At 41.6% G+C, this 14,498-nt stretch overlaps 1 protein-coding gene across 4 annotated transcripts in view; it reads right to left on the reverse strand.

Moving 5' to 3' along the window:
• The window catches only part of LOC127579399 (uncharacterized), a 208,216-nt gene that overhangs the window by 100,265 nt on the left and 93,453 nt on the right, over positions 1 to 14,498 (reverse strand). Inside the window, exon 6 of one of the 4 annotated variants that reach the window (XM_052032175.1) lies at positions 10,685 to 10,821. The exons of the other annotated variants lie outside the window; for them this stretch is intronic. Coding sequence (XP_051888135.1) covers positions 10,786 to 10,821 — 36 coding nt within the window. The 3' untranslated portion in view covers positions 10,685 to 10,785. Of the gene's footprint in view, positions 1 to 10,684; positions 10,822 to 14,498 lie in introns of those variants that run through there. 4 annotated transcript variants of the gene reach the window in all.

Genomic DNA, 14,498 nt, shown 5'->3' on the forward strand with positions numbered 1-14,498 from the left:
TCGAGAATCTCGAGTCCCTTCATTGGGAGCACACACAAGCCCAGTTTATACAGAAGGAGGGCACCACTTCCCAAGCTACCTACCTGCCCACCCATCTGTTGAACACTTCCTACCCCATCTGGGACAGCATCCACATTGGCCCCATCAACTACCCCAGAACCAACAGAAATGAAGTGGAAACAACTCATCCCTGAGCCCAAGGAAATGCACAAGAAGAAGAAGAAGATCTTCTCAGAGTTTCTCAAGTTACTGTAGCAGAACAGATCAAATGGTGTTCACTTTAAATTGTACAAGAAATTTAAGGTTACGCTGTGGAGTCAGAGACAGGTACTGATTTATTCCATTTCTACTTCCGCAGACAATTAATTTCAAACCTTAACTACATCAAAAATCATCACATCTCCCTTGTATCTTTTGCCTAACATGTGAAATCTGTGCCCCTTAGTTCTTAAACCATCTGCCAATGGGAACAGCTTTGTCTGATACCATCTCTGAACCAATCATGATTGTGAACATGTCTATCAAATCTCCTCTCAATCTTCCTTATTCCAAAGAGATAAATACCAGCTTCTCCAGTCTAACTGCAAAACTGATATCTTCACCCTTGGAACCATTCTAATAAATATTTCCTGCAGCTTCTCTATGGGCTTTTTATGCTCTCTCTTGTGGTTACCCAGAAATAGACACAATACTTCAAAGTAACAACATTTAATCTGGATGCATAACCCATGGATACACTGTCCAGTAACTGTCTAATTAAAAATAGAAGACTGATTTAACAATATGTCCAAATACATTACTACCTGTTATATCTAAATAATTTTTCAAACAAGTGCTGCGAATTGCAAAAGGACAAATTTTGTAAACTGATGCATTATATTAACACCAAAGGAAAATGCTTGATCTGTGCTCTGTCACGTGTAAAGGTGGCATGAAGGAAACTCAGATTACAGTGTCAGAAATATCATCTATTTTTGCACAACATTTCACCATTCAGCAATCCTCGGTCAAACTGAGAAGCGATCCATTATTGTTGACCCTTCCACCTCCATATATTGCAATTTTAGAAATAGAAATACACTTAGACTGCTGAAGTTGTGCAATAAATTTTCAGCTATTACAAAATCATTGAACTTGGAATAAAAATAGGAACATTCAGCTCACCAGAACCTGTGGAAAGAGAAATAGAATTAATGTTTCAGGTCAACGATCCTTCATCAGAACTGGGAAAGTTCCACTTTCCAGCTCTGATGAAAGGTCATTGACTTGAAACATTAATTCTAATTCATCTCTCTGCAGATGCTGTCTCAGCCATTTCCAGCACTTTGTTTTTATTTCATATTTCCAGTTTTTTTTGTTTTTCAATTGATTATTGTAACGTAAGAGCAGGAGTTGTCAATCAGGCCTTTGAGTCCCTCAACCAGATCACAGCTGATGTGCAACAACATCCCATCTTTTATTTTTCCGTGACCTGCCTTCTTCCCCCATAAGAAGCGTACAAGTGTCTTAAAGTCGTGGAAATATTTTAGACACCTCAACCAATGGAAATAGTTTCTCTCCATTTACTCAGTCAGTTCTCCTTAATATCTTCCATCAGCTAACACTGTCAGATTCCCCCATAACCTCCTAAATAAGAGAGATACAACCTTGTTTGGTGTCAGAATAGTCTGACATAATTGGTTTAAAACTGCATCATTATGCATTACACTCTAAGATAAAAGATGCAAAATGTGCTTGAACAAACACGCATTTTAATAATTCTGGCCAATCTTAAACTCTTGCATGTTCTTAAAATGTTTATCAATGAACGTTTGAAGGATTGTGTTAATTTTGTTATCTTTGTATTCATTTATCTGGACTCTCATTATCCGGAAGGATTGATAATCGGTAATCCAGAAGGATTAGTAATTCATGATATGCTGTGGGAACTGTACGAAAGCTTTGAAGAATCCTGATGCCTCATGGGCTCCTCTGCACATTTTAGCATTAGACTGAGATCAAGTGCAGACAAATCACTGGTTACCACAGTGATCAATTAAATATTTACCAGTTCTCATGTGTAGAAAGAAGACCAGAAGTGGCACAAGTGCCCACTCAAATATTATTAAGCTAAATGACTGCAGGTTCTGGTGAGATTTATAAGAACTATGACTGTACAAACAAGTGCAGGAACACATATGGAAACTTCACATAAATCAGAAAGTGACTCAAGGCTAGAGGTTTTACGAGCAAACAGCTATATCACAAAGTGTGATTTATTGATTGCTAAGCTAATGGAATTGCAGTGGCTAGTTTAAAACAATATCAATTATATAATGAACATATGAAAACAAAAAGGAACAGTGAGTTCAAATAAGCCCTCATTCCAACCCTCAATCCACACAAAAAAAAAAGTCCTTTACCATATTCAATATCATGCAGAATAACAATAAATTCTATGGATGGGAACAGGAGTCACAGAGGGTCATTGACAGACAGACTATGTGGCCATGAAGTTCAGTACAGAGGCATGCAAGGTCATCAAATCAGAACCAAGAAAGGAGAGTTCAAAATAGTGAGAGATTTGGAACTCAGGAGGAGCTAGGGTACATAGGGTTCCATGAACAAAAATCATGAAAAAACTGGTGGACAAGTTCAAAAATAAATAAAGTGATAATTCAAGGTTGTTTATTTCAGGGAGCTGGAATATAAGAGTGAGGAACTGATCTTTCAATTATACTGGGTCTTAGTCAGACTTCATCTGGAGCAGTGGGTTTGGTTTTCAGCACTACACCATGGGGATGATATGTTGGCATTGTGATGGGCACAGCACAGATTTATCAGCATATCAGGTTAATGGGGTGATTTCAAAAGAATGGTAGTGGGGTGATTTCAAGGTTATTTAAGGGAAGAGAGTTTAAAATTAGAAAATAATCTGACACAGAAACTCTTTCTTCTGAGAAGGAAATACAAACCAAGCGAGTGTAATTTTAAACCTGAAATTTTCAAAGCTGAGATAATAGTTTTCTCGTCGAGGAAGTTTGTACAGAATAAAGGCAGTTCAATGGATATGGCTTCAATAGTAACGATTTAACAGAACGACAAAGGCTATATTGTGATTGAATGGCCTATACTGTTCCTCTAACAGATAAGGAATCATTAATTGAGTTCTGGCTTTAGTTCTGATGCTGAAGAACACAATAAATGGGAAAAGCCACACAACCCTTCATAATTTGACAAGTTCATCATCAATCTTTCTCCTCACCTCCACTTTCCAGCCCAATCACCATACCCCATGGTTTCCTGGGTTCCAAAAATGCCCCACCCAACAGAGCCAAAGTGGATGACCAAGGACTTCAATGCTGGGGATGTTAGCCTGGGAGTGGACACTGCCATTGGTTCAATACTCCTTTCAGTGGATTAGGAGGATTTTGTGGAGACAGTTATGGTAGTATCTTTCCAGTACTTAAGGTGCCTGCTGTGGGTACTCCACATCTCTGCACTGAGATAGGCTCCATTGTAGATCCATGAGTTAGGACCCTGGCTTGCATGCTATCATAAAGCAAGTGCAAGATGGAGGCAAATTTCTATGAGCAGCTGAACTAGAGGACAGTGCTCCATAGTTCCTCCCAGTTGACAGAATCAAAGGCTTTTGTGAGGTTAAGAAAAGCCATGCTGCTCCCCGCACTTCTCTTAGAATTGTCATGTGGTGAAGATCATGCCCACTATGCCTCGAGATGAATGAAATCCAGCAATCTGGGAGTCGGTCACCAATGAATCAGCATTTACAGCATCCTGGGCAGAAAATTCTGAAAACCCTTAGGTCAAGAATTTTCCTCTGATTTCAGTCCTAAATGTCTGAGCCCTTTATTCTGAGACTATGCCCTTGAGTTCTAGATTCTCCATCCATAGGAAACAAACTTTCAGCACAAATTAATCCCTTAACTGCATTCTAAATGCTAGGGAATCAAAAACAGCATTACTAATCAATTGTAAGTGAAATCTCTTGACTGAGTTGAGATGCTATTTTTTGCTTAAAGTGGACTTCTGTTGTATGATTTACATTCAGAAGCATCCACTCAAAATTAGGCATCGTTTTCTGAAACTGGATAGCAGAAACCTGTAGGTTACCTGCAGAGTGGGGACACCACATTTTATAGAATCAGATTTATGAAGAATGGATGGAAGACATTCAAGGCCATTCTGGATCTGCTGGGTCTAAAACTTTATCCAATCAATCCCACTCCCCTGCTCTTTTCCAATGGCTCTGCAAATGTTTCCACTCATGCCTTTACCCCATTTCCCATGGAGAGCAGAATGTGCACTCATGACCATTCTAGACAGAGCAATATAAATCAGAACTTATAACATGCTTCTTTCCCCTTCTCGTCTATTGTTCTTTTCCCAAAACCTCAAACTCACATCCTCTAGTCACCAAAATCTCAATGACTAGAAACGGTTTCTACTTGTTTAAAAGGAGAGAGACAGCAAATGAGTTATGAGGGATCAAGGTATTCTAGTGTGTGAATCTCAAAGATTTAACAGGCAGGTTGAGGCAGCAAACAGCATGCCTGGTTTTCAATACAAAGAGGTTGGAGTTTAAGAATAGAGACGTTTTGTTACAGGGTGTTGGTGAGGTCACAACTAGAATACTGTGCACAGTTTTGGACCCTTTCCCAAAAAAGCATATAGTAGCATTGGAGGCAGTTCAAAGGAGATTCAACAGCTAATTCCTGGTATGAGAGGGTTGTCCTATCAAGAGAGGCTGATAGTTTGTGTTTAAAAGAATGAGGGGAGACCTCATCCAAACATATAAGATCCCAAGGGGGCTTGACAGGGTAGATGCTGGGATATTTCAACTGGTAGGAGAGTCTTGAACTAGGGGACAGAGCTACATAATAAAGGGTGGTCATCGAAAACTGAAGTACGTAGAAATTTCCTCTCTCAGAGGGAGGTGAAGCTCTGGAATTCTCTGCCCCTGAATGTGGGGGAGGCCAGATCATTTGAAGTATTTAAGGTGCAGATAGATAAATATTTGAATGATCGGGAACTGAGTTATGAGAAACTGACACATAAGAGGAGTTGAGGTCAGCAGAGATCAGTCACGATCGTACTGAATGGTGGGACAGACGTGAGGGGCCAAGTGGCCAACTTCTGCTCTACTTTCTTTTGTTCTTTGTGTCTGTCCATGTTCCACTCTACTGGGTAACCCAGATCTTGTATTTCATGTGTTAAAAGCTTGCACATGCCTTTGAATAACTATCTAAAATCTCCCTCTATCCTTTTCTGCTCGAAGCAGGACAGCTCCAATTTCCCTCGTCTCCCCAACGGAAACCAATTGCAACCCTGAGGTTCAACATTTTCAAAAACTGAACATTACATTACCATTCACTGAACTTAACAATCTCATCCAAATGGGACATTTCTCCTGCTGAAAGACAAGAGCCTCTCTTGTCATGGAGCTTATGAGCAGCATGTGTCTGTTTGCAAGCTGGAAGACAATGGCTGTAAAACGTTACAAAACACAGCTGTCATTAGCAGGCTGCTAATACCAAATTTTCCATGCAGCGGGTACAAAATTCTGCTTTAAACAAAGCACTGTGTAAATATTTTTATTGAACGGACCAATGTGAGAAACATGGAGTAACAAAACAAAACCCATCAGTCCCATTTCTCACCACAGGGGCACTCAGATCTGCTGCATTAAACTCTCAGAGCAAATGCACCTTGCTGTCAGATTTTAAATACCTTTCAGACAATTAAATGGAATTGAAGAGGGTTGTCATCGAAAAGCACAAATTATTCAAACAAACCAGAAGCCCTTGTGGAGCCACTTTGAACTGCGGGACCTTAAAGACATAAATTCACCCATGGACAAACATGCTGTCAATCTTACATCAAGGCCTCAGGCAGCAAATTGGTGTTAACATTCTAGTGCTGGAGGTAAAGGGAACTAAGTATGGAAGTCGTAAAATTTATGCCTGCCTCTACTGGGTGACCCAGATCGTGATCCAACATTACAGAAGACCACTGTTTAAAAAGATGGCTTTACAGTCAGAGAACAAGGTGAAGTCAGTATTAAGTAAACTTAACTTTTATTAGAGTCTAATTTGTCAGCACTGTGTTAAAAGTAGCAAAGCCTTGGACAGTGCAGGCTGGAGATGACACAAGGTGTTATTGCTTGTAGTACTGAGCTAAAGCTGTGTTGGAGCAATTCCCTCCCTGAGTACTGTCCAGGTGTGTCAGTGCGCTGTCCCACCAAGGCCAGAAACATGGTCGTTCCCTGATCTCCAGCAGCATCATACTTTGTGGCTTCAGGTTGGACTTGTCTCAGGAGAAGCGGGTGAGACTCTCAGGGACGTATAATTAATCCAGGCCTGGCTGCCGTGAACATTATTCACTTAACACATCAGTGAGGAATTGAGAGTTGATCTCTTGCTCACCCTCTCTGCCAGTGATTGGCAGGAGGAGAAATTAAAATTATACGCAGGTCATTCCTCAGGTCACGGCAGGGTTCCGTTCCTGTGAACTATTCATAACCCAGACAGTTCACATGTTGGAAATGCAGCCGCGAACCAAGTTTCCAGGCGGCAGAAGTTGCCTGCAGCTTTATAGCAGCTGAAAATCCATACCACCAGTCTCACAAATGCTCATTCATACATATGGGCTGCACATAGGTCAGGTGTTGGTAAGCTGAGGGGGACCTGTATGATGCAATTTCCTCTCTGTAGTTTCTTCCTTAGTAATGCTCCTGACTTCATTGGTATTGGTTTATTATTGTCAATTGTACCGAGGTACAGTGAAAAACTTGTCTTGCATACTGATCATACAGGTCAATTCATTACACAGTGCAGTTACATTAAGTTAGTACAGAGTGCATTGAGGTACTACAGGTAAAAACAATAACAGTACAGAGTGAAGTGTCACAGCTAGAGAGAAAGTGCAGTGCAGGTAGAAAATAAGGTGCAAGATCACAAGGTAGATCATGAGGTCAGAGTCCATCTCATCGTATAAGGGAACCATTCAATAGTCTTATCACTGGGGGATAGAAGCTGTCCTTAAGCCTGGTGGTATGTGCCTTCAGGCTCCTGTATCTTCTACCTGATGGAAGAGGAGAGAAGGGAGACTGACTCGGGTGGTGGGGTCTTTGATTATGATGGCTGCTTCATACAGAATAGTAAGGGAGTCCTCTGTAACAAGCATAAGATTCAAGGCCCAGATGCTAATAGTTGGATGCCCAGCTGCAAACCTCAACAATTTTTTGCTCACATCTGCAACCCATACAAACAAAAAGAATACACAGGTACGATCAAAGGATCACTGCATCCATGTGCCAAAGAGGTTTATTAACAGACATGTTTTAATTGAGGAACCTGGATGAAGAGCCCACAGGTGATTGTGCAGAACACCACCCAGTTTTCAGAATGTTAATGATCAGTTAGACTGAGAGTTTAGGAGAAATACTGAAGTTCTTAGGTTCTGGGAAGGAATGAGTCAGAGTAAGAGATGACTATATAATGACTCTCATAGGATTACATGAGGTAATGCATCTGAATCCAAGGATCAAGAAATTTTTAATGACAGTATATAATTATTACAGCAAATTTAACTTACTAAGCTTTTCATTCGGTGAATGTTACTCAGGAGGCACAATCCATCTTTATGTTGATCAAGGTTACATCAGTTTTCCTCGTTTAGCCTCTGAATGAAACCTGGGAGATGAAGTGCCACATCATAGAAAACATTGAAAATCTCAAAATGTTAAATAATAAATAGTCAAATGTTTTTTGTCACTGAGGCAGACTCAATCTTCTATTATAAAAACAGGAAATATTGGAAACACCCAGCAAGTCCAGAGATGCTGCCTGACCTGCTGAGTGTTTCCAGCATTTTCTATGTTTATTTCAGATTTCCAACATCTGCAAGTTTTATGATTTTCAATAATCTGGTAAGTGAACCAGAGGGGTTCTCAGCCCTGCAAAACACTGATGGTATTAAACCACCCAGCTCTTGGAATCCAGAGGCAGACTTTTTTTTTATTATAAAAGGTAGCTGCTCTGTGGCCATCAGTGGCAAGGCTGACCTTTATTGTCCTGAGGTGGGGCTGCACCAGGCCAATTCAGTTAAAAATGCTGGAGTAGGACTGAGGTCACACAAAGACCATGGACCACGTAACATCAGATTTCCTTCCCAAAAGGAGGGGGCTGGAAAAGTTGGGTTTCTGTGACCATCACATTGCATCATGGCAATGTCCACTGACAGCAACTTTTTTTCTTCCCATAACTTTGTTTTGAGTTAAATTTAAATTCTCTAACAGAATGTGAGCTTGAGTTTTCTCGATCCAGGTTTCAGGCCAACTGGACAGCAGGTTCAGTGTGAAGCTGCAACACTGTCTCACATAGCTGGATTTCATCCATTTAACTACTTATATTCTTGCACCCAGTGGTTCAACACATAGGCAATCCTGGCTGGACACTTTATAAGTGTTCTGTACCTTGAGACTGTGAAACACAATTACTCCTGAGAATTCCCACATCTTGACTATGCCAGCCTTTAAAGTTCAAAATGTCAACTCTCTCTGTAACAACTTTCATTTATATACTACCTTTAAGAAACTAAAACAATGGCAAGGTGTAATTAAACAAAATCTGACACCCTGTCATATGAGGAGATATGTGGGCAAATGACCAAAGCTCAGTGAAGGGAGAGGCTTTAAGAAGCATTTTGAGGAAGAGAGAGAAGTAAAGACCCTTGAGGGGTAAATTTGTGCTGTGGCAGTAGGCATGGACACCAATGATGGAACAATCAAAACCAGGATTGCCTTTAAGGCTAGATTTGGAGAAACTCAGAAATCTCAGGATGGTCATAAGGCTGGGGGAGGCTACAGAAATGAAATGAGGTATGGCCAGCGAAGGCTTCTGAAAAAAACGATGGGAGTGTTAAAATGGAAGCACTGCTTCACCAGGAGGTTAGAGGGCACATGAGTGATTGAATGGGGATATGGACAGCAGAGCACAAGGCAATGCAAGTTAAGGGGGGGTTGAGAAGGGACACATTCAACTCTAGTTCAGCTTGGGGATGGGATGTGCCATAAATGTAGCAAACCTAATCAGAACATTCACACAGAAAAATCTGAAAATGACATGGAGGGAAAAAGGCAAAAGTAAATGGAAAAGGATGGAAGGAGAAATTGAGAGTGAGAATGGAAGAGGTAAAATGGTGAGGGTGCTTAATATCTCTCTTTGATGTTGCTAAAACAGTTTGAAGAGAGTGAGCAAGAAGTGTAAAAATGAATTTTTAAAAATAAACTTTTTCCTCAAAAAAAGGAGCACTAATGCCTCTTTTTTCACTTCCTGAAAGTTAGACTCTGCAGAGACTGATATTTTTCTTGCAGTTGTTGACATTTGGAAGGTTATTCATTTGGACATTTTAAAAAAATAATTTGAAAACAATGTAGTAATTAATCTTAAACACAGTTTTTGGCCAACTCCAAGTCAAAGATCTGAAACACTGGAACTGAACCAACACAAAGCTTTCAAAACTTGAAGCATTTTCCAGCATTCAACAAAGGCTGAATATAACAAATGTGGGGGTGGGGGAATGTAAAATCAAAAGTAACTTGTTCCACAGAAGCTTTTCCTTTCAGTTTACAGTAATCAACTTGACCAGCAGAACTGTAATATTCCATCAGGTCTCTAATTTTATACCTTGAGACAGGAAGGACTGGTGTGTCGACTTCTGGTGTGAACCTTATAATCCAATGAATGGAAGGCCGAACAGGAGGCTGCAAAATCATTCTTCCCCTCTGCCATCAGATTTTTGAATGGTCCATGAACACTACCTCATTATTCCCTTTTTGCACTGTTTAATTTGTAATTTATAGTAATTTTACGTCTTTGCACTGTACTGCTGCTGTAAAATAACAAATTTCATGACATACAAGTCAATGATAATAAACCTGATTCTGATTCATAGATTGATAGCCCAATTTGGGCAATAATTCATTCCTCAATACAGCTGTCTAAAGGTTCATTATCCGTCTGGAGTGATATTGATGCATGCGAACTAAAACACAGAATAATATTCTCCTTTCAAATTGAATTACAAATAAAAAATTTTCCATCTGTCAGTTCATTCAGCGGAGGATTATGATCCAGGGAATTAGAACCAGTGGTCTTTACTCATACCTTAGGTTGAGTTGCTGATTTCCATGCAAGATTCTGTGATTCAGAAATTACGAACCCAGCTTCCCAGTGCAAGTTACTACAGTAATACGCAAGGTGCCTCCATGAATGGAGACGGTGGTTTAATGAACTATTAATATGAAGTGATGTAATTTCATTGTCTTTGTGATGTCACAGTTACACCTCTGAGCTCATTGGGATGACAGTGCTACTCAATATGCCTCAGTGTTTCACACAAACAATAAGCATCAACATTTTTATATCTTACTGTCCTTTCTAAAAGGGAAACAAACATGGCATAAGTATCAAGAATATACTATTATATATTAATTTATTTTTCTTCCATGTTAATTTGTACTTAAATCACATGATTTGATCTTTCACGGCTAATATAACACAAATGCTCATTTTCAGTCTTGTGAATAGATACATCAAAAAAAAAGTACATGCTGAAACAAAAGCAAGCATTTGTAAGTCAGCATTTAAAGAGAACAAACCAGTTCATGTTTCACATCTGATCCTTTCACCATTTCTGATGCAGGGTTCATACTGTTAATACTAATTTGCCTTCCCCTCTTCAGAGACTCTGGGAAACCTGTTGATTTTTGCTGCATTTTGTGTGTCAGACCCCATGAATGACGTTGAATACTCTGCTGTTCTTGTCCATAATTCAAAATGAAAAAAAAAATGTCGTAAGTACTTAGTAGATTTGCTCAAGGATGTCACTTGAATCTATTTTGCAATACACCTATAAAAGTGTAAATGAAATCCAAGGCCTTTCTGAAATATTCATCTTTATTTTTAAATCAAACATGGTGCTCACCATAAAGATGGTCCAAGACCTTTAATCTGCAATTGGAATCATAACAAAGTAAATTCCAGCAGAGGAGACACTTTTCACTGAAAGCAAATTGAGTTTCTCAAATTCATGACAGGATCCACCAACTTCTTGGGATTCAAACTGCAAACCCTGGCAACACAGCAGGTCAATAAACTTTTTTTTAAAACATGGCTGTGCTCAGATGCAGTCTAGATTAAAATCATTGGAATTCAGTGAATTCTTAGGCTCCTTTGAGAGGCTGAGTTGTCACAGGGCATATCTCAATGCACTAATCTATTCTGCAGCATTCTCTCTCTCTCTCCCTCTGTTGTTCCAAGTTATACAAGCTGAAATAACTTCATCAGCCAAGCCTCTAAACTTTGTAATTTCCTGCTTAACCTCTGGTTCTCCATCCTCCTTTAAGATGTGACTGAAAAGTGACCTCTTCATCTGCCCTAATTTCTTTTTATAAGGCTCAGTATTGTTTTTATTTGATAATGATCCTGTCAAGTACCCCGGGGTGCTTCTGAAGTTGTTTACGTTTTACACTCCATGGGCAGTATAGCTTAAAACACCTGAAATGCAGCTGAGAAGCAGCATCTCATTTTTTTTTAATTACACATTTCACAGCCTTCCGCACTCAGCACTGAATTCAACAACAAACAATCTGCTGGAGGATCTCAGCAGCATCTATTGGGGGGTGTGGAAGATGAATTGTCAATGTTTCGGGTTGAAACCCTGCATCAGAGATCAGTTCTGATGCAGGGTTTCGAACCAAAACATCAGCAATTCCTCTCCCCCAACAGATGCTGCACGACCCACTGAGTTGCTCCAGCAGATTGAAAAACACGATGATGCTGGAGGAACTCAGCAGGCCAGGCAGCATCTGTGGAGGAAAGCAGGCGGTCAACGTTTCAGGTCAGGAGCCTTCTTCAGTGTTTTTCACCTAGATTCCAGCATCTGCAGTCGTTTATTTCTCCTCCAGCAGATTGTTTGTTGCTCCAGAATCCAGCAACTGCAGTCTCTTGTGTCTCCACTGAATTCAACAGATTCAGCTCACAATCTATATCTCCATTGTTTTGGACTCTATTTGTTAGTGATGACTTGGCTGTCACTATTTACACCTATTCTAGATCTTTTTTTGTTTCTTGTCCCTTCAACACTTTCTTTTACCATCCACTATCATTTGTTTCAATATCTAACTACTTCTGCCTTCCAACCCATTTAAGATCAGCCCTCTCGTTCTTTCCTCCCCACTTTTCCCATCCTCTGTACTTGCTTAAAAGCTGTGTGACATCTAACTTGAGAGTTTAAGCTGTTTCAATGCCCACACATGCTATTAGATCTATCAAATATTCACAGAAATGTTTGTTTTTAATTGCACATTTATTTTTTTGTTTGCTAAGAGTGGTGCCCTGAGTTACATGCAGTTGCTTGCTCCAACCAGCTCCTCCTCAAGGGGACAGAGGGGTGTTGTTTGGGGGCGAGGGGGAAAGGGGAATTCTGGACAGGAAGTCTCCACTGGACTACAGGCAATCCCTCTGTTATGGCGGGCGGGGGGGGGGGGAGGGGTGTAATTGTGTGTCCCAAGACAACTATTCATATTGTGATTTTCCTTAACACAAAGTTGTCTCATCAGTGCATGCATCAAGAAACACAAAGTACTTATTTAGTTTTTTTTTGTCACATCAATTCTGTGAAAGCAAATTTTACTCCCCATGTCCAATTTTAGGGTAGTGATTTATGAATTCTGTAAATATGAATTTGACCAGAATCCTTGTCAAATTTCTCTCATTGGCAGGCAGGGTGGTGTAGCAGTTAGCGTAACACTATTACAGCGCCAGTGACCTGGATTCAATTCTGACGGTGTCAGTAAGAAGTTTATACGTTATCCCTGTATCTGAGTGGGTTTCCTCCAGGTGCTCCGGTTTCCTCCCACATTCCAAAGATGTTAGGAGTTAGGAGTTCTGGGCATGCTATGTTGGCATCGGAAGAGTGGCGACACTTGCGGGCTGTCCCCAGCACATTCTCAGTGACGCAAAAGTATGCATTTCACTGTGTGTTTTGATGTACGTGACAAATAAATAAATATCTTATAAATATCTTATCATTTCCACCAGTTATATACAAACAATACTTTGTTATCTCTAATATCATAAGATTTACACTTGAGAACAAAGTGTAGCGGTAGCTACTGTGATGTAAAAACAAGACGCTAGTCGAAGGGTTTCCAAACAAGAACTGGTTTATTCTCCCACCTTATGCGGGCCTTTTAAGAGAGACTGTTCCCGCCCAATCGAAACGGCAATGACGTATATGCTACGTCGTCAAGTCTTTCCTGCGCGCGGGTTCTCCCCGTCGCTCGGGGAAGACAAAGGCCCGCCGCCATCTTGGGCCTCGCCGCTCTGACGATGTGCGACCCGACTGCTGAGCCGGTTCGCTTGCCCAGACGGTGAGTCACTACACAACCCCCCCCCCAGAACCGGCGATAGTCCCCAAGGTCCGCGGGCTGTGTCAGCCGCCACTTAGGAGGTCGGCCTCTGAGTCGCGGTGTTGAAACCTTGACCAGTTGTTGCCGATCTAGATGGGCCGGTTTGAGGCGGTCTGTCGTGAAGACCTGTTCCCTGCACCCAACATCCAAAATAAAGGTGGATTCATTATTCCTGATGACCCGGAACGGTCCCTCGTATGGTCATTGCAACAGTGCCCGAGGTGTGCCCCTGCGAACGAAAACAAACTTAGTCTCGTAGTTCTTTGGGCTGACAGGATGGGGCTTGACCGTGCCGTGAGGTGGGAATCGGGGCCAAGTTGCCGAGCTTCTCGCGCAGTCTTTGCAGGGCTGCCGGGGGTTGTTCCCCTTGGTCCCGAAGGGCAGGTATGAAATCCCCTGGGACAACGAGGGGCGCCCCGTACACAAGTTCAGCTGACGAAGCGCAGAGGTCTTCCTTGGGGGCAGTGCGTATGCCGAGCAGGACCCAAGGTAATTCGCCAACCCAGTTAGGACCCTTCAGGCGGGCCATCAAGGCTGATTTCAGATGGCGGTGAAAACATTCCACTAACCCGTTTGATTGAGGGTGGTAGGCCGTGGTGGTGTGCAGCTGTGTCCTCAGCATGTTCGCTAATGCAGACCAGAGGCTGGAGGTGAATTGGGTGCCTCTGTCTGAAGTGATGTGGGCTGGAACACCAAAACGTGAGACCCAAGTTGTGAGCAGCACCCGGGCGCAGGAATCAGTCGTGATGTCAGATAGGGGGGTTGCCTCTAGCCACCTTGTGAACTGGTCCACGATGGTAAGGAGGTACCGGGCTCCTCTTGAAAATGGCAGAGGGCCCATGAGGTCGACGTTGATGTGGTCGAACCTTTTACGGGTAGGCTCGAACTGCTGTGGCGGGACTTTGGTGTGTCGTTGGATTTTCGATGTCTGGTAGGGCGGATAAGTCCTGGCCCACTCACTGACCTGTTTGCGCAGGCCATGCCAGACAAACTTGCTGGCGACCAGTCAGACAGTTGATCTGAC

The sequence above is a fragment of the Pristis pectinata genome, chromosome 17 (genome assembly GCF_009764475.1).
Source record: "Pristis pectinata isolate sPriPec2 chromosome 17, sPriPec2.1.pri, whole genome shotgun sequence".
Classification (NCBI taxonomy): domain Eukaryota; kingdom Metazoa; phylum Chordata; class Chondrichthyes; order Rhinopristiformes; family Pristidae; genus Pristis; species Pristis pectinata.